Source organism: Coptis chinensis, chromosome 5 (assembly GCF_015680905.1).
Source record: "Coptis chinensis isolate HL-2020 chromosome 5, ASM1568090v1, whole genome shotgun sequence".
NCBI classification, from domain to species: Eukaryota; Viridiplantae; Streptophyta; class Magnoliopsida; order Ranunculales; family Ranunculaceae; genus Coptis; species Coptis chinensis.
The window spans coordinates 25,631,298-25,657,761 of record NC_141460.1 but is presented as its reverse complement, the minus strand read 5'-3'; the positions used below and the strand labels follow the sequence as shown (position 1 = coordinate 25,657,761).

General features: G+C 38.7%; 2 protein-coding genes across 3 annotated transcripts; both read right to left on the bottom strand.

Annotated features, from left to right (window-relative positions):
* Nucleotides 1-206: 206 nt before the first annotated feature.
* On the bottom strand, nt 207-18,072 carry LOC147497185 (uncharacterized). 2 transcript variants are annotated; one of them, XM_086559850.1, is made up of 10 exons: nt 17,830-18,072; nt 17,133-17,575; nt 3,968-4,719; nt 3,681-3,880; nt 3,137-3,217; nt 2,825-2,911; nt 2,566-2,698; nt 2,376-2,447; nt 1,308-1,433; nt 207-598 (listed from the first exon to the last, which is right to left on the bottom strand). In XM_086559850.1, the coding sequence occupies exons 1-10, from the start codon at nt 17,845-17,847 to the stop codon at nt 498-500; spliced, it is 2,013 nt and encodes a 670-aa protein (XP_086415976.1). In that variant the 5' UTR covers nt 17,848-18,072; the 3' UTR covers nt 207-497. The 2 variants fall into 2 exon arrangements, with proteins under 2 accessions (XP_086415976.1, XP_086415977.1); XM_086559851.1 differs by lacking the exons at nt 207-598; nt 1,308-1,433; nt 2,376-2,447 and adding an exon at nt 2,463-2,487 and having other exon boundaries at nt 2,604-2,698; nt 17,830-17,981.
* A 1,162-nt stretch (nt 18,073-19,234) lies between these two features.
* LOC147497184 (GDSL-like Lipase/Acylhydrolase superfamily protein) lies at nt 19,235-22,671 on the bottom strand. The gene is made up of 5 exons (XM_086562517.1): nt 22,334-22,671; nt 21,920-22,129; nt 20,437-20,609; nt 20,007-20,274; nt 19,235-19,631 (listed from the first exon to the last, which is right to left on the bottom strand). Exons 1-5 carry the CDS (start codon nt 22,335-22,337, stop codon nt 19,384-19,386), a joined length of 903 nt encoding a protein of 300 aa, XP_086418643.1. The 5' UTR covers nt 22,338-22,671; the 3' UTR covers nt 19,235-19,383.
* Nucleotides 22,672-26,464: the final 3,793 nt, after the last annotated feature.

Here is a 26,464-nt window from a genome sequence, read left to right as displayed (position 1 = left end):
GAAAGACAATATCGGTACTAAGAATTTACATGGGTGTAAAAAAACCAAATAGTCATTCTTAATAGTATTTATGTGTTTTATTTAATTATTCATTTGGGGGTTTTATGTGTAAGAAAAATACCCAGATAAATTTAAGAGGCCAGGATCATTATAGGATATGCTACTAGTAGAGATAGATAAATTGTTGATTAGAACAAAGTCATCGATTGTTGGTTTTTAAACTAAACACCAATAATTAGTACTTGAATTGATATGGCAATTGAAGCTACTTCAACAAGTTCATTCACTTATTAAATTTTTATTCTAATAAAATACCGATTTGCATCACACGCGCATCTTTGCTAGTGGTGTGTAACGTATAGATTACAATAATCATGCCTCGATGCACAGACTCTTCCTTTCGTCATGCCAATTTGTGAAATCTTAGTAAACCTCTTCGGCTACATGGCCTCTGACTCTGAATCAGATGTTAAGACACCTCCTGACCTCCTCTTTCGTTATCCTTTTGAACCGAAACCAAACCACCTAGCAATAGAGAACTTGTTCTTTTCCCGGGGAGCAGGTTCAGGTGCTCTTGGTGGTGCAGATTGCGGTGTACCTAGCAATGCTTTTTGTTCAGTACCAGTAACTAGTGGATATAGCGTATTAAATAGGATTCTAAGTAGTCTAAAATAGTTTATCATAGATCCAAACCCAATGACAAGTTGCTAACGTTGGTTTATGATAACATTAAACAAAAACAATTGGTTTGGTTAACTTAAGGGGAAAACCGAATACCAGATTTTATCAATTCATTAGTACGGTGATTTTGTTACTTCCATAGATTAGAATATCACGCCCGTTTGGCCGCTTGGGAACTTATACACAAATACTTATAATTGAGAAATCAATAAGCACATCTCGATTGAACGAGAAAAAAGCTAAGGTTGTCCAAGTTGTAGCAAATTTCAGCACAAACCCATTCTCAATTAAGCTAAATGATGAGAAACGTTTCGTTTTCCTGACGCCAATGTCTAGGGTAAGGTTAGATGATAACTAAGTAACTGCTAACGTGAATCAAGTATCATTCTCCTTCCATGTAAAACTTTCTATACTTCTATATACCATTTTTTGCTCATTATGCTTAGTTACAGAAATTAGAATCTAACAGACCTTTTGGTGTTTGACTGTATATCAAAAGACTTTTACTGAATACTACTTAAGCTTTAAGGTATCCTATGCTCTGAAAACTATCAATGAAGCATTGTCAGATTCTTCTACACTTGTGTGACCTCATAAATTAAACAACATCAACATTGTCATACTACCTGATTTTTGGGCAGGTTTTGGATCATTGGAATTCTTATCAGAAGTTGGTACGACCAGTCCTTGGTAAGCTGTGGAAGTTGACTTTCTTACTGAAACCATCGGCTCCACCAGGGCTACGTTACCATCTTAAAACAAAGCCATAGGATTAGAATTTTTCAACACATAAATAATTTTTCTGTCCAACAAGTGATAGTCCTAACAGAAACACCAATTAAAAAGAATTTACGACATGGTCAAATAAGAATCAACATGACCTGCTCTTGCCTATATCATTCTTAGTCTTTTGCTCAAATTTTGCACAACATTTTTTTTTTGGTAAAGGGTAATTGTATTAAATAGCAAAAATGGTTTACAAGTACAAAGAATTTATAGAATAAGAGTTGGAATTGTCATAAGCATTCCAAATGTCACGAAGTTGTTACTTAAAATTAAATTTTGTAGAACACGATCAACCTGAATCTCATAATAAATCTGGACAAGGCGCTTCAAGGCCTAATGTTTAAGGCTCATCGTATAGACAGAAAACCATTAGCCCTATATGTCTTTCCATAGTTATCTACTTGAAGATTAAAGATAGGTGGAAGATCGACATGTACATGTGATTTCATAACCAATGGACAGAGTAAACTGGCTTTGATACACCATATCACACATTGTTTTCATCATATGAATGTAAACTTCAAATCTACATAAGAAGCTAAAATATGGATATCCACTGATTTTTTTGCTAAGAGATATATATCCACTGAAAATATATGTATGACTTGTAGAGTTGCAGTCACGTTAAATATTGAAGCTAGAGGTATTTCAGTGGAAAACTAGTAACCGAAAAAAAGGCAGAACCTTCGCTTGACGAGCGGTACTTTCATAGGAACAAGCTTAGGCACATAATTTACATACTCTAAATTGAAGCACAATCCGAAATTCAGAACACAAGACCCTTGCTGGCTTATTGAAATTGTTGTGTATATCACTACCATGCCAAAAGAAGAAGAGCCAAAAACATAGAGAGTTTGAAAAGACCAAAACAAAGATAAGAATTCTACAAACTACAAGTTATAGCTTACTTTCTTTAGGTGCCTTTCCATAGTTGTACTGCAGATTTTCTAGAAAAGTAGCATCACACTGATCCTGCATCACTGGTAAGTAACCATAGCATGTAATGTTTGTCAGATAAATCTGTAAAATAGAAATACTTTTGAAGTTACTTTTTCTTTTCTTTTCAAACTTCAAGAATATAGAAAAAGTTTGATTTACATTGTTCAAAAAATGTGTTTCTGTAATTAGGAGCAGACCCGACGATCAGCAACTGTACAGCTTCGGAGTCTCTGTTCATTGAGAACTTAGTAGATGAACTCAAATTGTTGGTGTCCAACAGTATACCTGCAAGCTGAATTGGAGGAGATACTAAAATATATATGACCTGAGTCACTGACTTTAAAAAGAGTTTTAACAAAGATTTACTGAATATGGCCGAGAAGGTACAAAATATAGGCCACTGTTTTGGAATGTTTACCATAAGTGTTTTTACAACAGGGATCTGAAGCAGATCATAAGCATCTTCACAATAGTTATCTGTAAGAAGTGTGCAAGGAGATCCCACCTAGAAATGTAAATGAAGTTATTAGTACAATGCATTTGATATAAAGCAGCATTAAATGGTTCTTCTCGCTGATCCAAATATCTGGGATTAGTGGGATATAACGTAGGCATCTCCTCTAGCAACGTCAGGATGCATGTAGTAACAACATTTGCCAACTTGTCTCATAAAAATAAAGGTTTGTGGCATACCCTCGAAATTACATGTGTTTCCTTCCTACATACCAACCTCGTTATTGGTTTTCAAGATTTCTTGTCCAACCACCATCATACTTAATTGCCCGACCATCATAAGATTCTCCAAATCCACCTGACAAGAAAATATGGTAACATAGTGAACAAATTGTACAAGGAAATCGGTGCGCTAAACTTGTATGGATGGACAAGCAGTCTAGTTCTTCTTCTTCAAACATGACAAATGAGTGTGACAAAAGTAAACTTAATATACAATACTTCAAATCCGAGAAACTCCTTGGATCTAAGGTTTAATGACAGTCCTAATTTAGGTACGTTACAAAGAATACTGCCTAAGAACTCGAATGTAAGACCTTAGACTTAACATCTTTACAATTTTCTTCTGTGGCGGACTGGTGGGGTATTATCTTCGCCTTTATCAGCTTATCGTCTCTTGTAAAAGTTCTCAAATTTTTACCATAAATGAAAGTCGTCTCAAGTTCTTAACATTGATATATGATCATTTCCACTCTCTCCATTTCCATATCCTAATTAAACCAAAATGGCTTATCTGATAGCTTAAGGTAATGGAGGATTACCTCGTCAGAGAAGAACAAGGAAGTAGCATCAATACCAACATGGTGGAGCAACCAAGCAACCTGTCTTTGCTTCCACATCCTTCCCCTCCTCATATTCATTACAGGCACCACGAGAGCACCATTGCCTTCCTTCTCAGTCTCCCTAATTCGACTGTCCAACAACCAAGCATAGCAAATTGCAGCCACCATCGAACTCGTACCTACAATAGTAAATACAGAATAGATTTCAGAAGTTATTCATAAAAAACGGAGTTCCAACAAAATAAAAATGACGTTCAAAACTCAACTGTTTGAAGAGCCGGATAAAATGATTTTGGCCTTGGCTTTTATTTCACCGCTGGAAATCCTTGCCAGTTTAAGTCTCTGCTCCTTGAGAAATGCATTAAGATCTCTAACGCCATCTACATTGTTCTCCTTTGTTCTTTCTATTGGATCCAGCTGCTTAGTTGTTGATATCTTATGACGATCAAATGATGAAGAAACCGACTTTCGACGCTGTGCTGGCTCGAGGTCAGGATCCCCTGGTGGAGATAAAGAGCATGTGGCGACTGAAATGGATCTCCGATGAGTGGATTCAATAACGTTCTTCGGTGGAGATAATAGTTGTTTTTCATCTGGTGCTCCAGTAGGTCGAGGAGGTCTGAAGTTTCTTCTTGATAATGGATTAACAATGGGTTGTGAGGCAGTGGTTGTTGTTGTTGTTGTTGCAGTTGGAACATCACGGAAACGGGATTTACGAATCGGTTGCCTTGGTGGTCTGGCCTTCTTTATCGTTTGTTCTTCTTCTTCTGAAGAGTCTTGAGGAGTAGTAGTAGTATTAGTACTGTTATTATGTGGTTTAGGATCATTTGAGTCCTGAGGAACATGATGATGGGGCTTTAGTATGTTGGAGAACCATTGGTGGACTGCAGAAGCAGGTGATACCTCGACTGCAGCATCCAGTTGGGGTTGGGATTCAAATACTGTTTCTGATTTGTTTCGGCTGTGTTTTGCTGATTTTGATAGGATTTCGTCACTGAAGCTCTCTACTGATCTGTGCCTGTGGTGGTATAGAATGTTTGTGTTATCCCTCACATGAGTAAGAAGGAAAAAACAGCTTTTCAGCCTCCCACAAACATGTCTATTGGAGTTTGGGAAACTAGAAATATAAGAATACCCGCGGGCTCGCTCAGATTAGATTTGCCATGAGCACGCCCGCGCCTAAACATGCCATGTTCTGATTTTTCTACAGTAAATATAAAATTTCGCTGACGCACTGAAATTTCAAATTACTATAAAAACAAAAATTAGATTTAGGAAAACTAGGTCTTGAATAGAAATCCAATTTTGAGAGCAACCAAAATTCAGATAAAACTCTTGAAAAGAAAAAAAAAAACTGTAAGAGAAGAGTGATCGAGTAAATTTGGAGAGACTTGAGAAGAGTGATTGTAATCTTCTTTCCCATACTTATAAAATGATTTGCTCTTGTAGAAATATGCATTATTGACCAAACCACGTTACATCTTATGTTGTGTTATGTTTTACTTTTTTTATATTATTATTGTCTGTTTGTGATAGTTATATCTATAATTTAGGTTTGTGGTTGTTGGTTGTAGTGAAATATTAGATTTTTTATTGGAGTAGTAGATTGTTCAAGTGCAAGCTATCTTAATGGGGATCGATTGGTATCGTTTTCCCCAACAAGTGGTATCAGAGCCGTAGTTAGATTAATCACAAAGTAGGTTATCCAAATCTTGCTCGGAAGGTGTTTGATAAAATTTCTGAGAAGAGGTTTGAGTTGAAATAGCCTGTTAAGATGGACCATTCTATAAACACTAACATGACTAGTCTGAATAGAGGTAACTACGTGGAAAGCTAAGATGAAAGACTTGCTCTATTGCAAGGACTTGGCACAACCCATTGAGAATGGAGGAGTAAAACCAGACGCAATAGCAGCGACTAAGTAGAGCAAGCTTGACAAAAAAACTATTGGGTACATTCGACAGTATATTGACGACAGTGTCTTCCACTATGTATCCTAAGAGATTACCGTTTTTGGCTTGTGGAAGAAACTCGAAGACTTCTATGAGAGGAAGTCGGTCGGAAACAAGGAACTACTCATTAAGAAGTTTGCTAACACGAGGTACAAAGAAGGTTCTTCAATGTCTGAGCATCTTAATGAAGTACATAATATTATCAATCAATTGCATTTGATGAAGATTGATATGGGTGACGAAGTTGAAGCTTTGTTACTATTAAACTCTCTACTCGACAGTTGGGAGACTTTAGCCGTTTCCCTTGGCGGAGCCACTAAGGATGGAATCATTTCCATGGAGATGGCTACCGGGGCATTATTGAATGAGGAGACAAGAAGAGGTTCACAAAGTAGCTCTTCTCACTCAGATATCCTTGTCACAGAGAAATGGGGGAGAGGTAAGAGCAGAAAACCATCTCATTCTAGAGGTACGTGATGACAGAAGCAAATCTAGGGGTGAAGCTATAACTCCTAAGATAGAGAGACAATGTTACTATTGTGCCACTAAGGGTCACTTCAAATATGAGTGTAAAACACTGAGAGGGATGAGAAGAATAACTGTGTACATGAAGATATGGTAAAGAGGAACAGAAGCACATGCTGAGATACTACCATACTAGTAGACGATGGTCTAGTGAGAATTGTGTCAGATTGTGGTGAATGCTGTGTTAGTACCTCATGCTAGGATACAGAGTGGGTGATAGATACATGAGCATCCTATCACGTCACACCGCACAGGAGTTTCTTCACTACCTATAGTTGTGGTGAATTTGGTGAGGTAAATATGGGTAACAGTGAAGTCTCTAAGATTATAGACATTGGTTCATGTAGAAACCAATATCGGCTACACCTTGACACTCAAGGACGTAAGACATGTCCCTGACATTCGACTAAGCCTAATTTCCGCTGGGAAGTTAAATGATGATGACTTTCAAAACTCGTTTGGTAACGGGGGATAGAAACTGAGTAGAGGTTCCATTGTAGTAGACAAAGGGAAGAAAATTTGCTTGCTTTACAAGACACAAACTAGATTATGTAAAACAGAGTTAAATGCGGCACAAGAAGAAACTTCCTCCGAACTATGACATAAAAGACTGTGTCATATAGGAGAAAAATACATGGAAGTTCTTGCCAAGCAAAAGGCCTTGCCAAACATCAAAGGTACGTATTTAAATATATGTACTCATTGTTTGGTTGGAAAACAACACAGGGTGTCTTTCCAAAGATTCCCTTCTCACCGAAAGGAGAATGTCTTTGAGCTAGTACACATAGATTTATGTGGTCCTATGAAAGTGAAGTCCCACGGGAGAGCTTTGTAGTTTTTGACTTTCATTGATGATGTGTCAAGAAAGATATGGGCATATAGTCTGAAGACCAAAGATGAAGTTCTTGGCGTGTTCAAGATTTTCCATAGCATGGTAGAAAGAGAAAGAGGGAAGCTTTTGAAGTGTATTCGCTCAGATAATGGGGGAGGTATATTGGGCCGTTTGAAGAGTATTGCAAGAGTCATGGGATTCGTCATGAGTAGACCATTCCCAAGACACCGCAGCATAATGGTATAGCCGAAAGGATAAACCGTACCATTATAGACATGATGAGATGTATGTTGTCTCACTCTAAGTTATCAATAAGTTACTGGGTAGAAGCAATGCGCATAGCTGTAAATGTGATCAACTTATCGCCATCGAAGCTTCTAAATAGTGATTATCTAGAGAGAGTATGGTCAGGCAGAGATGTTGATTATAGATACTTGAGGGTATTTATGTGCAGATCATTTATTCATATTCCTAAGGATGAGAGATCCAAGCTTGATGACAAAGCCAAACAGTGCATTTTTCTGGGTTATGGGGATGAGAAGTTTGGCTACAAACTTTATGATCCGATCAACAAGAAGGTAATCTGAGGTCAAGATGTTGTGTTCTTGGAAGACCAAACCGTAGCAGACTTTGAAAATGGTGAGAAACTAGAAGCTTTCATTGATGATCTTGTTGACTTGGAACTAGAAGTTCCTACTGTGGAACATGCAGAAGGCATTGAGAATGCAGAGGACCATGAGTTTGAAGCTCATGATGATAATCCTATTGCTCATGATGGGATAAAACCTATTGATATAGAAGATGCAGATGAAGTGCATGAACCACCACCTGAGCAAGCAGAAGTGCATCCTCCTAACTCACAAGAAGATGGGGTAAGGAGATCAGAGAGAGAAAGACAAGCTTCAACCAGGTATCCACTACATACGTATGTTTTACTATCTGATGGTGGAGAACCTATGTACTATCAAGAGACTCTTGAAGGTACAGACAAGGAAAAATGGTTGAAGGTCATGTAAGATGAGATAGGTTCTTTACATAAGAATCCCACTTATGATTTAGTTGAGAAACCGAAAAGAAGAAAAGTTCTCAAGCATGAGGAGAATAATCTACATCCAAGGCACAAAGCTCACCTTGTTGTGAAGGGATTCGGTCAAAGGAAAGGTATTGACTTTGATGAAATTTTATCTCCTGTAGTTAAGATGACTTCTATTAGGGCGGTATTAGGTTTGGCCGCAAGTATGAACCTAAAGGTTGAGCAACTAGATGTCAAGACAGCTTTTCTTCATGGAGATTTTGAAGAAGATGTCTACATGGACCAGCCATAGGGGTTTGAGGTCAAAGGCAAGGAGTACCTAGTATGCAAGCTAAAAAAGAGCATGTATGGGTTGAAACAAGCACCGAGATAGTGGTACATGAAGTTTGAGTCTTTTATGATGAAGCATGGATACAAGAAGTCTGCTTCTGACCATTATGTGTTTATTCAGAAATTTCATGATATGGATTTCATAGTGCTCTTGTTGTATGTGGATGACATATTGATAGTTGGCCAGAACATCAACAAGATATCCAAGCTGAAGAAAGACTTGAGTAAGTCCTTTGAGATGAAGGATTTGGGTCAAGCAAAGCAGATACTTGGGATGTGGATCACTCGTGACAAAAAAGAGTGGGAAGTTGTGGCTTTCTCAAGCCAGATATTGCTTTTGTCGTTGGTGTTGTAAGCCATTTTCTGTCAAATTCGGGTAACGGGCATTGAGAAGGTGTTAAGTGGATATTGAGATATCTCAAGGGCACTTCCAAGGCTTGTTTGTGTTTTGGTGGGAGTAAGACCTTGCTTGAAGGCTACACAGATGCAGACATGGCAGGTGATGTTGACTATATAAAGTACACTTCTGGTTATTTGTTTACTTTTACAGGGGGAGCAGTTTCTTGGCAATCTAAGTTGTAAAAATGTGTTGCCCTCTATATTATAGAAGCTGAGTATATTGCAGCCATTGAATGTTGGAAAGAGATGTTATGGATGAAAAGGTTCTTCAATGAACTAGGGCTAAAGCAGAACCAGTTTGTAGTTTTGTGTGACAGTCAGAGCACCATCCATTTGAGCAAAAATCCGAGTTTTCATTCTAGATCCAAGCACATACATGTGTGTTATTATTGGATTAGAGAAGTTCTTGAAGACAAGCAACTGTGTATTAAGAAGATCCATACTGACAAGAACGGATTGGATATGATGACCAAAGTTTTACCGAAAGGTAAGTTTAATGTTTGTTGTGCTACTGCCGGAATGGCGGCACACTCCTCTTGTTGATTTAGGAATGCATGGAGGTATTCCCCTTCATGGCTCGGGAGGGGGAGATTGTTGGTGTTATCCCTCACATGAGGAAGAAGGAAAAAAATAGGTATTGTTCGTGTGAAGAAGTCCAATTGGTCGTGCCCAAGGCGCACCCGCGCCCTTGCCGTGAAAAAGAATATAGGTTTTTTTTTCAGCCTCTCACGAAACATGTCTATTGGAGTTTGGGAAACTAGAAATATAAGAGGGCGCGTGCGCACTCAGATTGCCCTTGTTAAGAGCGCGCCCGCGCTCATGCCTAAACATGCCAGGTTCTAATTTTTCTACAGTAAATACAAAATTTCACAGATGCACCGAAATTTCAGATTACTATAAAAACAAAAGTTAGATTTTGGAAAACCAAGTCTTAAATAAAAACCCAATTTTGAGAGCAACCAAAATTGAGAGACAAGTAGGGACCAAAATAAAGACAAAACAAAAAAATATATAAAACAATGGGGACCAGGCTTTAGGCGACTGGATGCAACATAACTTAAGCTAATTTCAATCCTGTGTCCCTTTCTTCTTACTAAGAGTAGGAAAAACAACCCTTCATCAACTTTTCTTATCCAATCCTTGTGCATGGTTTTATCCACTTTTGGTAAAATCCTACACTAAACACAGTGTGAGTTCATCAGTGGAAAAACAAACCTTTAGACGAACCAGGAGTTCCCATATTCTGAACGCTCAAAACTTCCCACCTCTTCAAACCATACATACCAATGCTCAAGCTCAAACACACAACATGGTGGATAGAAACCATATTCAAGGAACAAATGTAGCAAACCCAGGAGCACAAACACGAAATTGGAACGAGTTGTTCCAGGGAGATAAAGAATCATCTTTGGAAACTGGTCTCAAACGGTTTAGCCTCAATATAAAGGAGTACCGAGGATTTAATCTGTAAAGGGCATAGTATCTGGAAAGACTATGTCGTGGGGTCTTTTTAGAACAAAAACTTCCATACCCAGTGGTCAGGGAATTCCTCAGGAAAAAATGGCAAACAAAGGGGGATTATGAGATGGTGGTGGACTCAAATCTTTTCTACTTCAAATTCACGAATGAAGAAGATAAGAGAAAGGTTCTGGGGATGGCTCAAATATTTATGGCAAGAAAGTGTTTCATAGTTACCCAATGGAATCAAGATGTTGAGAAGAGGAAAAATACAGTAAAGGCTATTCCAATATAGGTTAATCTATACAATGTGCCAAAATATTTATGGACTGGTGAAGGACTGGGGTTTTTGGCAAGCAGAATAGGGGAACCCCAGAGGATGGATGAAGCAAATGCCACAAGGAAAAGATTGGCATTTGCGAGAGTTAATGTACTAGTAGAGATTGATGCAGAGTTACCTAGTACCTTTAATATAGATAAGGGTGAAGAGGATATTAGAAGGATTGATGTGGAATATGGATGGATCCCAAAAATGTGCGACCACTGTCGTAAGTTTGGGCATAAGACTGACGGGTGTTTGCGAAGGGATAACACGATAGGGACTGAGAGACAAAAGGAGGTGCAGGTCGAGAATTCAGTTACCATTCCTGAGAGTAGTATGTTTAGAAATGATATAGGGGAAGAAATCACTAGTCTTCCGGCTACAAAGAGGATGGGGCCAACCGGTGAGAGAGGAGGCAAATTGACTCAGGCGGTGAGAGAGGAGCAATTAGGCTACAACACCAATGAGGAAGTGTGCACAGGGATTTCACAGAGAGCAGCTGACTCAGGCAGCAGTGCAGAAATGATGTCAGAAAGAGAGGAAGTGCTTCATTCTAAGATTGTGGCAGAAGAAGCAGATGTAGAGGCTAGAGGGTCTGAGGAAAACAGGGAACGGAGTAGCGAGACAGAGAGCCCAGAAAGAGATTTTGATACCGTTAATAGAACATAAACTCGGACAGAGGCAGAGATAGTGGTCAGTAATGAGATAGTGGTAGGAGGAGAGGATGCAACAGAGAGAGGGTTTGAGCACAGTAGAGGGCTGAACAGGGAGAACAAGGAGGGGAGCTATGAGGTGGTTCTGGGGGCTCAGATGAGGTCAGATCAGAGCACTGAGGGTTCTGAGTTTGTACAGGAGCAGAATAGTGTGGTTAATTATGAGAACAGGGAGAGTTTGGTTGTGGAGTATTTGGGAGAGAATGCTAACGCCTTAGTGCCTTACGTGGAGAGCATACAAGGCCTTGAACAAGCTGTTGGTTTCAACCCTTTGATGCATTACGAAGCGGAACATGAGGAATACAATAACATCTGTGAAAGTGCACGACTTGGGGAGGTGTCTGATGACGAAGTGTCTGAGGAAGAAATTGCATATTTTCAAGATAAAAATCTTCTGCCTATATCTAAAGAGCTTCATACGCCAACACCTCGTGATGGAGTGGTGACTCGAAGTAAGGGCAAACAAAACCAAACAACTAGTGGAAAAAAAAAGAAAGGTAGCAAAATCTAGGGGAGACCCAAGGGAGCAAAGAATAAAAACCATCATCATTAATGATAGGTCCTATATGTATTTGGAATGTGAGAGGAGCAAATGACCTTTTGAAAGCTAAAGAAATAAATAAGGTGAGGATAGAGAAGAAATTATGTTTGTTTGGGATACTTGAAACAAAAGTGAAAAAGGATAAGTATGATAGCATTCGTAAAATGTGTTGCCCTTACTGGGAGGAAGAGAATAACTATGAAAAGGCCTCGTCAGGAAGAATTTGGATTTGTTGGGATCCTTTTGTTGTGAAGGTACAAAAAATAGAGATGTCTGAGCAATTCATCCATTGTAGTGTGGAATACCTTCCCAAGGCAGAAGAATTTTTTCTTACAGTGGTGTATGCAAGTAATTCTTTTCAAGAAAGGCTAGTATTGTGGAAAGATTTGATAAGGATACAAGGATCAATACATAAACCGTGGAATGTCACGGGAGATTTTAACAACATCAGGACTGCTAATGAAAAAGTAGGTGGGGACCTTATGCATCCAAGGGAAGCCCATGACTTTATACTCTGTCTTCAGAATGCTGGACTAACAAACATCAACTCTAGGGGATATTTTTATACTTGGTGGAATAAATCTATTGGTTCTGCAAGTATTATGTCTAGAATAGACAGATGCCTAGTGAACAGCCTGTGGTTAAAAGCATATCCAAACTCAGGGGCCGAATTCTTACCTCAGGGAGTATCTGATCACTCCCCCCATGCTCTTCACATGGCATGATTTTAGTCGAGCCCCAACACCATTTCGATTTTGCAACTTTTGGGTGTATCAACATGAGTTTAGAACCATTCTAGAGGAAGTTTGGAATACAAGGATTTATGCAAATCCTATGTATGTTCTCATACAAAAGCTTAAGATGCTTAAGGAGAGGATTAGACCGTGGACCAGAAAAAACTTTTCTAATCTACATGAGCGGGTTATTTCAGCAAGGCAACAGCTACAAGATGCACAGATACTACTCCAAAACAATCCAACTGATGTGGGGCTGGGAAGAGGTGAAAAAGAGGCTATGAAGAAATATGTCGATTTAGCAAGAGCCGAAGCAATAGATATGGACCAAAAGTCTGAGGCCCAATGGATGACAGAAGGGGATAAATGTTCGCAGTTTTTCTTCAACTCTTTAAAGGAAAAGGCAGCCAGAAAAGGAATATGGGCGATAGAGAATGATAGTGGTGGTACAGCGCAAGGCCAGGCAGAAGTAACTCATAGTATTGTGAAATACTTCACACAGATGTTGGGTGCTACAGGCCCACCAGTTAGCGATAGAGACTTCTTCATGGAGCTAAAAGTTAAAGAAACCATTGAGAGGCAATATGAGTCTTTGTGTTGGAAGTCGAGGTGGTAAAAACAGATTAAGGAAGCTTTTTTTTAGATGGAAAATAACAAGGTGCCAGGACCTGATGGATATAATCCTTTCTTTTTCAAATATTGTTGGGACACTGTAGGGGTGGATGTTGTGAACGCAATTAAGAATATGTTTAGAACACATAAGTTGCCTCGGGGTATTAATGTAACTTTCCTCTGTCTAATCCCAAAAGTGATATTACCCTCCAAAGTTGAAGATTTCAGACCTGTAGCTTTGTGCAACACAATCTACAAAGGCGTGGCCAAAGTCATTACCAATAGGTTGAAGATGGTGATGCCTGAGATAGTACACGAAAATCAGTCGGCTTTCATTCCAGAAAGATCGATACAGGATAATATCCTCATGTCTCATGAAGTTCTGAGAGGCTATGAAAGAAGACATGCACCCCTAGATGCTCAGTGAAACTGGATATAAGGAAGGCCTATGACATGGTGAGTTGGCAATCCATTCTCTACATGCTGGACAGATTCCAATTTCCGCCGAAGATGAAATTGTGGATTCATATGTGCATCAGCTCACCTTCTTATTTTATCCTCATAAATGGCTCTCCGGAAGGGTTCTTTCCTGGAGGCAGAGGCTTAAGGCAGGGAGACCCCATGTCTCCATATTTGTTTGTGCTTATCATGGAAGTTCTAGGTTGTCTGATTAGAGAGAGTATTGAAAACAAACTTATTCAATACTATTCTAAATGCAAGAGAAATCAGCTCACACACCTGTCATTTGCTGATGATGTACTAATTTTCTGCAAAGGTGAAATGAATTCAATCCATGCTCTCAGAGATTGTTTGTTGGAATTCAGTGCAACGACTGGTCTACAGATAAATTCGCACAAGACAACTATTATGACTGGTGCCATGAGTCAACAAGACTCTTTGGATTTGGCTCAGATACTAGGCATCGAACTGGTAACTCCTCCAGTAAGATACCTAGGCCTTTCTCTATTCTCTGCTCGTCTTGGTGTCAAAGAATGTCAGCCTTTGATAGATAAGGTCACAAGCAGAATCAAGGATTGGAAAGCAAAATTACTCTCTCATGCAGGTAGACTGCAACTAATCTTATCAGTGCTCAGCTCTTTATATATATACTGGGCTAGAACATTCATCCTTCCAAAAACGGCACTAGAGAATGTGGAAAAGATATGTGCAACTTTTCTCTAGAGTGGAACTGATACCAAGAGATGTGTGCATCAAGCAAGCCTCAGAACCATCTGCAAGACGAAAGAAGAAGGCGGATTGGGCATGATGACTATGGAAGTATGGAATACAGGTGCTTATTGTGGGCTGCTATTCAAAGTAGCTGCCAAGGAGAGTAGTATTTGGGTTGATTGGGTGTGGAAGAATCAGCTGGCTAACAAGTTCTTGTGGACTATGACAATCCCGCAAGACTGTTCATGGTCTTGGAGGAACATCTTACAGAGCAGAAAAGAAGCGCGAGAACTAATCCTGTACTCTATCTTAAATGGACGAGATATGCTATTATGGCACGATATTTGGTGCAACAGTAGTCCTCTCTTGCTCAATGCACAGGCAGTAGCTGAATTACAAATTCCTATCAACGCAACAGTGGATGAGCTCATATCAAAAAGACGTTGGAATGCAGTGGTACAGAACATCCAATGTAACAAGTTACTAGAGGACATTTTGAACACAAGAATCAATAAACATCTTGATCAGGATTGAGTAGTGTGGAAGCCTCATCCTAGTGGCAAGTTTACATCGAACAACACGTATGAAGCTTTGAGAAGAAAAGGTGAAAAAGTAAAATGGCAGATACTTGTTTGGGGCAGATTGGTTATACCAAGACATTCTTTTACTACTTGGCAGTTGTTCTCTAACAGTTTATCTACACAAGATAGGTTAGTATACAAGAAGATCATCTCCTTCTCATCCTACTGTTTGTGTAATCAGAGCAGAGAATTTTCTAATCACCTTTTCTTTGAGTGTACATACTCATGCGAGATATTGAAGGCATAAAAACTGCTCTGGGAATTAAGGCAGACTGTAGAAGCTCGAACAGAGAATGGTCTTCACTGTTGAGAGTATGCAAAGGGTCGAGTGTAGTGGCTGAAGTGTACAAGGTTTATATTTGTGCAGCTGTGTATGGTATTTGGAAAGAAAGGAATGGGCACAGATTCAAGAACAATGAGAGACCAACTGCAGTGGTGCTACGGAGAATACTCAGAGAGACAAAGGCGTACATTCAGACCCAAGTTACTGAAGTCGCAGAATCCATCGAAGCAAGAAATCTATGCCAGTCGCTGGGCATACAAATAAAGTTTCAAAGCAAAAAGCAAGAGAGTGCAAAATTGGAAACCACCGAAACAGGGAATAGCAAAGTTGAATACTGATGGTGCTTTGACGGAGACCGGAGCTGGTCATGGAAGTATAATCAGAGATAGTGATGGAGCGGTGTTGTCGGCTTACTCGGGAAGTGGAGATAAGCAGGCGGTGATATTTTAGGAGCTAAAAGCTATTGTGATTGGGCTCGAGGTATGCTATGAGATAGAAGTTCAAAAGGTGGAAGTAGAATCCGACTCCCTGACAGCAGTGAACATCATCAACAAGATAACAAAACCACCATGGACATGCGTGGATATAGAAGCCCAGATATCAAAGCTAGCTAAACAATTTAGTTTTTGCTCTTTCTCACATGTTTTTAGGGAAGTTAATAAGCCAGCAGACTTACTTGCTGGGCTTAATCCATCTCTATGTAATGATTTATTAGTGTTTATTCATCCTTTAGATAGAGAATTGCAAAAACTTATAGAGGAGGATGCACGAGGTACTATCTATGTACGATATGGTTAATTAATGCAGGTAAGGGTCAGCCTAATCCTAGCTTATCTTTTAAAAAAAAAATTGAGAGGAAAGCCTTGCAAAGAGAAAAAAACTTGTAAGGAGATAAGAGTGATCTAGTAAGTTTGGAGAGACTTGAGAGGAGTGATTGTAATATTTCTTCCCATACTTATAAAATGATTTTTTCTTGTGGAAGTAGGCATCATTGGCCGAACTACGTTACATCTTGTGTTATAGTATGTTTATTTTCTTTATCTTAATATTGTTTGTTTGTGATTGTTATATCCATAGTTTAGGTTTGTAGTTGTTGGTTGTAGTGAAATATTAGATTTTTTATTAGAGTAGTAGATTATCCAAATACAAACTATCTTAGTGGGGATCGATTGGTATCGTTTTTCCCAACACAGAATTCAAATTTTACAGGCTTGCTGATTATGAGAAAAAAAAACGCATGAAATTGCATTGGGATTCCCCATGCAGGACAACATGAAAGTTGCACTGGGTTTTCAGTACTCTAATTCACAACATAATTAACATGATAAAGTTTGCACTGGACTTTCCCTGACTTGGGCATTCTTCCTATTGGGTAAAAACTGGGCTGTACTTCATAGAAACAAGTTTCCTCTGTCTCATACGTGAGCAATTCAGTCCAACAAGGGGGACATTTGGCTAATCTCTTCTTAATGACATGAGAAATTTCCGGCCAAAAGGGAGAATTAAAATGAAGATGCATGATGCACCGAAAACACCAACCATGATTTTTTAGTGCGATGTAACATGAATGTTGCACTGGACTTTCAGTAAAGAATTACAATGTAACATGAATGTTGCACTAGACTTTCTGAGACTGAAAATTGTGAACCGTTCGAAACTTGTGACTTGGACTTGTGATTTTCTAATGCAATGTAAGCCCTTTCAGGCTAGGGTTTTTCAATGCAACCCGTATGGGTCTGCCTTATCTCTCTAAATATTTAACATAAAAAAAAAAAAATAGGGATGTACTCTACGAAAATTAGGTTCCTCTGTCCTATACGTAAGTGCAACTCACTCTGGCAAGGGGGAGTTTGCCTAATCTTTTCTATTCATAACAATAATAAAAATTTCCAGCCCAAAATATAAAGAAAAAGAAATGCAAAAGAGAAATGCACGAAGCATCGTACCTCCTGGCAGACCTAGAGAGTGGGTCTCTCCGATCAAAATCTCTAGCCCCACCTGAGGCAAATCTAGGTGAGCCAACAAGTCGAGAAGGTGAGTCACATCGGCCAGGAGATGCAGCCACAACACGTTTAGCTTCTTGAAGCCACTCCTGAGTCAACCTACTATTGTTGTTCCTTGGACTATAGCGGCTACCATCCTCTTCTTCATCCACCAAAACTCCATCACCAGCTATTATATTTTGTGGTTTAATCTCCCTATCGTTATTATTATTTTGTGGTTTATCTACCTTATGGTTATTATTTGGAGTCCCAAAGAACCAATCATTCATTAATTCAGTGAGATCAGGAACAGGTTCCGCATGGATTGGTTCAGGTCGACCCGGTTTCCTATTCTCTGTTATTAGCATCTGCTTCTGTAAGCTTGTAACAGTAGACCTTCTGCTTTCCTACATAGAGATTATCACAAAAAGTCAAAAACTTAGCAAACTTTTTCTCTATTTAGTACTTAAGCACGCCTATATATGTCAAAATTTAATGTGTGCATGGGATAGTAGTTACTATCGTGCATAGTCAATCATAGATAAATGTACTCTAGCCAGAGATTATGTTCTAGGCAAAATTTTTGCTCTTGATAAAATCCAACATACAATACAGTACGTTTGCAATGCAAGAATATAATCAAGTTGAGTTAAGGTCGTACCTTAAATCTCATCTCCATGGTGTTGTGCTCAGAGCAAAGAGACTAGTGAATAGATCGAGAAACTGAGAAGACAATGCGCGCAAGAAAGAGGGAAGAAGGGTGCATGGTGGGGTATATGCTAATAAACTATAATATTAATGAACAAAATTTGTACGTTGATGTTATCAATAATATGTGCAAATAAAGTTGAAGCATGGACGGGCGGCCGGTTCTCATCGAGTGTCTTTTAGCGTTAAACCCGTCGTTGACGTAAATGCATAATATTATTACAATCCCAGTATTTGGTTGGACGGACAGGGTGACTGTGACAAGGTCAAAATTAATATATTTGTTGATACTAACTATGATTTCTTTGAGTGCGTTACTCGCAGTACCCAAGTCCATTTGAAATTTTAAGATAATCTACAATGGGGCTTCAAATAAAAATTACCTGGAAAGCAAACAGTTTCAGACTTTCAGGAGTGCTCCATTATTATTGAAGGGGTGTAAATTATGCATATTTGGGGCAACATATATTAGGTAATGATCTTAAAAATGGAGATCAAGAAAAGAAAATATAAAGAACTAAATAAATTATTAAAAACTAGCTAGTTTAAGCAGACTTTATTCGCTAGGATAATTCTTCATTATGATAGCCAAAATTAAACCATATAAGAATGTTATGAAATCGAAACTTAAGCAAACTTCTCCAATGTAATTAGGTCTAATCATTATTCATAACCCATATGAATTGCGTAGAGTTTTAATTTAACCAAATTTCTTCGACCATAACTTAGCTGGAAAAAACTCTTTCTTTGTAGTTTTCATGTAATTGTGTTGAGCAAATGTCTTCATATCTCGTACATTGTGGATTTACAATAACTTTTGTTTTAGGTAGAGATCAGTGATTCCCAGCATCATTTCCCCAGTTGGTTAGATTTCGTATTCAAGAACAACCTCCCAACATTTTCTTCTTAGGTTCAATTCGAAATAACTATTTCTTGGCAACACCAAAACTCTTGAAATCTTTTGTATACAATGTTAATTGCTCAATATTTGTGTTGTTATCTTTGTCAACGTATTCAAATATCTCATCACTTGGTGCTTGTGCGAGTGAAGTACTGAAGTGGCTGCCAGTGCCAGTGCCAGTGCCATCAAAACAAACAAGCAGCTAGCCTACTATAATTTTTAGGATTAACGAGTATTGACCCCCCACTAGATGAGCCAATTAGGATTTTCCCCACTAGATGAGCCAATTAGGATTTCCCCACCACTAGATGGGAAATTAGGGTCTCTCTAAATGCACACAAAAAAATGTCAATGGGGAAATCCTAATTGGCTCATCTAGTGGGGGGTAATACTCGTTAATCCTAATTTTTAATGCCTAGCTATCTTAAGCATTTTACGAAAATAGATAGTCCATGCATTGTCATGAATAATACTTGATTGGAAGAAATAAAAAAGTACATAGACAATAGTTGTTATATCATGAACTCGAGCTTATATCTGTATTCAGTCCATTGTGCTATAGTTACTGTAGTGTAATTACATGGATGGGCTGATCGCAACTTCTGATCAAGGATGGTTATGACATGCTCGATTGAGCGGAATTGGTGGATCCGTCAGGGCACCATTGAGAATGTGATTTGCAATCAATTGATTTGCAGCATGAGAAAAATGCACACCATCCCAACTAACATACATGGACGGGTTGCCGCATGAAGCACCAAAGATTTCTGTACCATTGACATTTTCTCTCTGGCCACACCACACATGATGCAGCTCGTGGTGGCCGCAACATATCTTAAGAGGCTCAACAAACCCTACCACCAAAAAGAATAATGTCAACCCGTAACTGCATATAATTAAGGTGATGATATGAACTTTTACTGGGAGGGGCAAAATCTATCCGGATGGAATAAGGTGATCGAGAAAATGGATTGCGCCGTCGCATGCAAGTGCAACAAAAGAAAGAAAAACTGAATCATAAACATTTTTTTTTGGGGTTGCCAATTGTCCAGCCTTCCAGTCATTGGTATATCTTAGAAAAAGCGAAAGAAAGTTTAAAATTATTAAAATAATAAATCCGTTTCCAAGGGATCGGATCTACCAAAAAACAGAAACTTGTATTGGTTAAGATTCCTGCTGTTCCAGAGCCAGTACCTAATACAGGATATAGCAACGGAAATTAAGCGTACCTTGACTTTTAGCATCACTGATTAGTTGGTATTTTGCAGCATACACGTCAACATAAGTCAATGCAGCATCCTGGAACTGTGTCCTCAGTTGGAGAACTCGTTCCTTTAATTGCCTATTGTACTCCACAGCAACGTCGTTGTGAGACTTCATACAGCCATGGTCAAGTAACCCAGGGCCCCCAGAGAAATACAAACGGGATGCTGGCAAACAGCCTATGGGACCCGTGTTATGTATCCAGTATGATCTTGCCCCATGTTGATAAAGTTTCTGTAACATTTAAGCATCCACAGTGGATGAAAGATTTATTATCAGTGTTAACAGGCACAATTGCAAGATTCTGACGATACCAAATCCTTCCAAATAAAACTGTGTTCTGTTCTTTCGACACTAGACATAGATATAATAAGGCGTTGTTCTTTTCGTACTCACTTGAATTGCTGCGGAGAACTGATCAAGAATGTTAGGAATCTGTGCTTGTAGTTGATCATTAGACATTTTTTGAAAACCAGTAGCAAGATCATTCTGACCAATATCGACTGTGTAAAGAGCTTTCGAGAAGTCCTCTGGATTTGGAAGGTATGCTCTTTCGGAAGGGTTCTTTGCTGACAACAAGAAACCAATGGATTCATGTATAATAGCACAAAACCAAAAATTCGACTGAGTTTTAGAATTTTGTGTTACTTAATATATTTAGTAAATACGTTCAAATCAAATGAAGGAATAATTCCAGACAGCTCTACTTTCATGTCATTCTGAATTCCTTGTGTTTTTGGACTGCCTGCTCTAGAAAAACCGTGTTGGTCCACCAGAAACGTAAGAGGAAATTAATCGTATGTCCAACAACACGATGTTTGTTGTTAGAATGAGAAAAAACAAGTACCACAGATATTCATCATTATTTTGGCCTACTGGGATCATAATGTAGAATTGTAGATGCATCATGCATGTGCAAATTTGTCAAAAGAGAATCGTAGGAATGATTCACTCAACCAAAAGTGATTTTTCGGTGCTAGCAAATGAGAATGTATTCCGAGTAGCAGTTCACTAATAAAGTCTTGGGTTAACTAGTATTACCCCCCTACTAGATGAGCCAATTAGGATTCCCCCACCACTAGATGGGAAATTAGGGTCTCTTCCCTAAACACACACAAAAAAATTTTGGTCAACCCACTTTGTTTTTTTTTTGTGTGTATTTAGGGGGGAGACCCTAATTTCCCATCTAGTGGAGGGAAAATCCTAATTGACTTATCTAGTGGGGGGTAATACTAGTTAATCCTAAAGTCTTTTGATCAAAGCAACAAGTTTGACGGCGATAAATTTTAGAGGAAATTTGAACACTAAATTTGCATTTGTAAAAAAGGAAAAAGAAAAATGCATCCATGAACCAACGCCTGGCTGCAGCTTGATTCCGTTTGTAAAACCAATCTGTCTTGAGTTTCTGCGAACTGCTGATGTATGCACCCTTTGTTCTTGACTGCCCCCCACTAGATGGTAAATTAATCCTTTAAAATATGTGTACTTAACTCAATTTCACTTGCTACATAAACTTACACGATTACACATATGAAGACTCCACTTCCAGACAGGGCTAGAAACATTCCAGAGATATAAATAAATTACATCTACTTCAAAGTGGGAGCTTAATCCAACTCAGAAGGTGCTTAACTCCTATATTGTAACTTTATTATTATTATTCTTATTAATATAATATTCACATTTTCATGCAAAAAAATAAAAAAATAAAAAAAAATGGTGTATAGTGCTTAATTTGATCAACATGAGGAAATTTTGAATACTGCTGAAATGCCTTAAGAGAATTTGTATGGTATCTCTCATAAGCATATTAAAATCTCTTAGAGATTAATGTCAAAGAAAAGTAAGACTCCACGGGAATTTATTGAATGATTCATACCTTGCTGGTAAAGAGCGCCAGTCCGTGCTTTAAATTGATCAAACTGCCAGAGCTGAACATTAAGAGAGAAGGGGCTAGCACCACTTTGAAAAATAGTATCATTAGGCGGACGAATAGTTGATCCTCCTGTTGCAAAATTTGCTCCATGTCGAAAATTTGTTCCAACTGAGTCTAAGTACGCATGTAGGTATGGCAGTCCCAAGTGTTCAGCTGCCAATACCATCAATATCACAAAGTGTTATTTGGTATAGTATCAAATGAATGCTATAAAATTTGATCAAGAAAGTTCTGCATTTATGTTTTATGATAAAATATAATTAGCGCCGAATAGTTAGATAAGTAAAAGATCCAAGAATAATTTCAGTGACTGCTGTAGAGAAATGAAGCACAATGTTGGGGACTGTAACTAGTTACCCATGAAATCAATTACGAGGCGCCCATCACAACTCCTTCCAGCAGGGCGACCAAAGAATGACTCGCCATTGGGTGGAGGGACAGGCAAGAATGCAGCGGATATGCCACCAGTATCCGAATTCGAGTCACCAAAATTATAAATGGCGGGGAAATTACAAGGTTCTAAGCGCTTCCCAGCTACTCCCACACTTAAACACCAGAGGAACAGAACTCATGACACACTGAACTTTATAATCTCCATAATTCAGTTATGTAAGAACACCTTCACCTCTAGTATATCATTTATAGGGAAATTAACCCTTGCATGCAGAGCTCTCACTAGAGTACAAATATATCTTTGTCGATATGTATTAGAAAGGATCAGATATAACTTAGAAGTCATGAGAGTCATGTGTTCAGTTCACTAGTGGGGACTGGAGTAGTGGGGTTGGTATTAGATTAATACATTCTATTTCTGGGAAAAGATTGTGCACCGATCACTTTTAGAACAGGCATTCAGAGCAGTTACACTTCTTTTTCTTCTTCTTTTGGTAAATAAAACAGCTGTTCCACACTAAAAAAACATTTGTTTTGTTCATTCCTGTGGAAGCATCCATTTAATGAACCGACATCCCATCCCCATCTCCCACACATACACACTCCCCCCCCCCCCCCAACCCAACCGAAAAAAATAGCATCATATATTTTATAACGTCAAGACCAAGACCAAGACCATGATCGATCCCTTGATGGTCTCATGGACGGATGGACCTTATCTATATAGGTAAGACTTAGATTTTTGAAAACTTGTTGAAGACCTTCCATGAGTATACATGATAGAATCAGCACCAAAATATAGCTAGTCATAACCACAGGATTCTAAGTTTATGAAGTGGTGACTCGTGCCCGACTGACCCTAACTCATATATCCGATTGAAAGCAGCACAAATCCATAAACAGCTAACAAGTTATTTATTTTTGCTAAAGGGTAATTTTGATTAGAAAGAGGACAATTACATGGAAGTAAACAGACAAAAGAAAGAAAATACATAAACCGCGGCTCATCAAGAAATAAATCAGTAGTATGTGGCAGCAGGGTCTTCAACCTTTGTCAGAAATCCTGTCCTACTGTTCTACCATTGTTTAGTTCCTAAAGCTAGTGCACATCCTAGCTTGCTCATAAACAACTTACAAGTACGTAATCAGCTCTTCACACATTAGAAAAACAAAAAATACAACGAACTTTGCATATTGATTATTGTTCATCAGTTTGTTTCAAATGATACATCCCGTCAAATTAATTGAACCCTCTACTTTCTCAAGACCAAGTAATTTGGACTCCAACAGTATCGGGTAGATTCACTGTCCAGTCAGCATACCAGGCTCTTAAGTAGATCCGAAACAAGGTGAAGTGGTACAGGTTGATATGGGGCAGGCTAGTTCTTCCAAAGCATTCATTTACAGGGTGGTAACTCTTTGCAAATGCATTACCGACCCAGGACAGGTTGGTTAAGAGGAAGGTATTAACCTAGTCGAATTGTTATTTTTGCAACTCCTCAAGAGAGCATTCGAAACATTTGTTCTTTGATTGCCAGTTTACAAGAGGAGATTGGGCAAAAGTGAAGAGGTGGATGGGTTTGACAAGTTACGTTAGAGCTTCAACCTTTGAATGGTGCACCCTACTGCGGTTATGTCGTTCTGCTACTATGGAATCTGAAATCATAAAAGCAATTGTTTGTGCTACAATTTACGCCATCTGGAGAGAAAGGAACGCGAGGAGATTTCAGCAGCAACAACGCACTGAAGATCAAGTTTTCAGCAAAATGCGAAAGGAGATGAAGCTTTATTTACAAACTGTGCTGAAGGAAGTTCCTGAGACCGTGGCAGCAAGACTGCTGATTGATAAAATCGGTATACAAGTCTCTTTTACACAAACGAACCCCAGCTGGTGCTCTTGGCTTAGGCCTAAACTAGGTGAGCTGATGATAAATAATGATGGGTATGTTACCGAGGAATCAAATGGATTTGGGGGCGCGATTAGAGATGAAACAGGGGCAGTTAAACTCGCATTCACAGGCAGTTCTGCTAAGAAGTCAGTTATGACTCAAGAGCTCTTAGCCATTGAAGCTGGTATGAAGGGTGCGGTAGATATTGGAGCTCCAAGAATAATCATTGCGTCTGACTCACAGTGTGCTGTTCGGGCGATCATAGGCAAAGAGGAGCCCCCTTGGTACTGCCTTAATACTGTGGCTTCCATGATTGCTTTGAAAGATCAGTTTGAAGTAGTTGAGTTCAAACATGTGTGTATGGAATCCAATCGGGTAGCTGACTATTTGTCAAAGCTATGTAATGTCTTACATGACTCTATTTTGTTTTTCCACCCTCCTTTGGATATATGGAGCCCTGTCTAAACGTATAATGGAGGATGCACAAGGTAGAATGTATCTAAGATTATAATTAATACAGGTTGGGGTCTGCCGAACCCCTAGCTTCTTCAAAAAAAAAAAATAAATAAAAAAAAAAAAAAAAATGGGCGGAATGCTTATGTTGAGAAGCCCCAAGACTTGTATTTTTATGCATGGTTTAACATATCCCATGTGCGACGACTTAACATATCAACAATTGTTAATACCAATTCATTGGTACTTATTTGTGCGTTCCATTTGCTTAATTTTTTTTCTAAGTGAGCAAGATTGTAGTAAAAGATAAGGAAATAGGTTACAGTGATATTTACAATAGAAAGGAAAAAGAAAGTTGTAAAGGAGAAAGGTGAATAGATCAACTAGTATGTGCTAAAGCGACAGCACAAACACTAGTGTACAATTCGAAGGTAAATCATTCCAGGATTTTCCCATCTAGATATCCATGTGGGTCGGCCTTTAAAGAAATAGCTAGGCTGCATTATCATTCATAGAGATGGCATGATTGGCTGCTTGATCACTGGAGAAGTTTGCCTCTCTCCAAGTTGGTGTGATTCTGGAGCTTGTAATGTTGGGGAAAACGATACCAATCGATCCTCACTAAGATAGCTTGAATATGAACACTCTAACTCCAATCGAAAAATCTAAACTTTCACTACAACCAACAACCACAAACTTAAGCAATGGAATTAACTATCACAAACAAGCAATAACAATGTAAAGTAACTTACCACAATAAGACACAAGATGTAACGTGGTTCGGCTAATGATGCCTACTTTCACAAGAGCAAATCCTTTTATATGTGGGAAGAAAGATTACAATCACTCCTCTCAAGTCTTTCTAAACTTACTAGATCTCTTTTCACTAATATCTCATTACAAGTTTTATCTCTTTGCAAGGGTTTTCTCTCAATTTTGGTTACTTTCAAAATTAGTTTCTCTCGAAGACATATATTACACCAAAACCTAACTTTGGTTTTATAGTACGTGTTCTAAAATTTTGACGCGTCTGCAAAATTTTGGTTCCAACAGACATGCCAATGTCGAGATATCGATTTTCCATTCGACGTGATGGCATCGAGCTGCTTCCTTCCAGTTCGATGTGCTCAGATCGTTCAAAGCTTAATTCCAGCAGCATTAGCTTCAAAAGTGTCATGAGGTCGGTTAAAGTTCCTCACAAACGATGGCATGAGGTCGTCCAACACTACACCAATTCGATGCCACCATACCGTTCCAGATATGGTGAAGGACTCAACAATCTCCCCCTCCCAAACCATGAGAGGGGATACTCCATACATTCCCGAATCAAGAGGAGGAGTATGCCACCAATCCGGCAGTAGCACAACAAACATCAAACTTGCCTTTTAGCAAAACTTTAGTCATTATATCCGACCCGTTCTTGTCGATATGGATCTTCTCAATGTACAATTGCTTCTCTTTGAGAACTTCTCTAATATAATGATAACACACATGTATGTGCTTGGATCTAGAATGAAAACTCGGATTCTTTCTCAAATGGATGACACTCTAATTGTCACAAAGAACTACAAACTGTTTCTACTTTAGCCCTAGTTCATTGAAGAACCTCTTCATCCATAACATCTCTTTGCAACACTCAATGGCTGCAATATACTCGGCTTCTGTAGTGGAGGGGCAACACACTTTTGCAACTTCGATTGACAATAAACTGCTCCCTTTGCAAATATAAATAGATAACCGGAAGTGGACTACA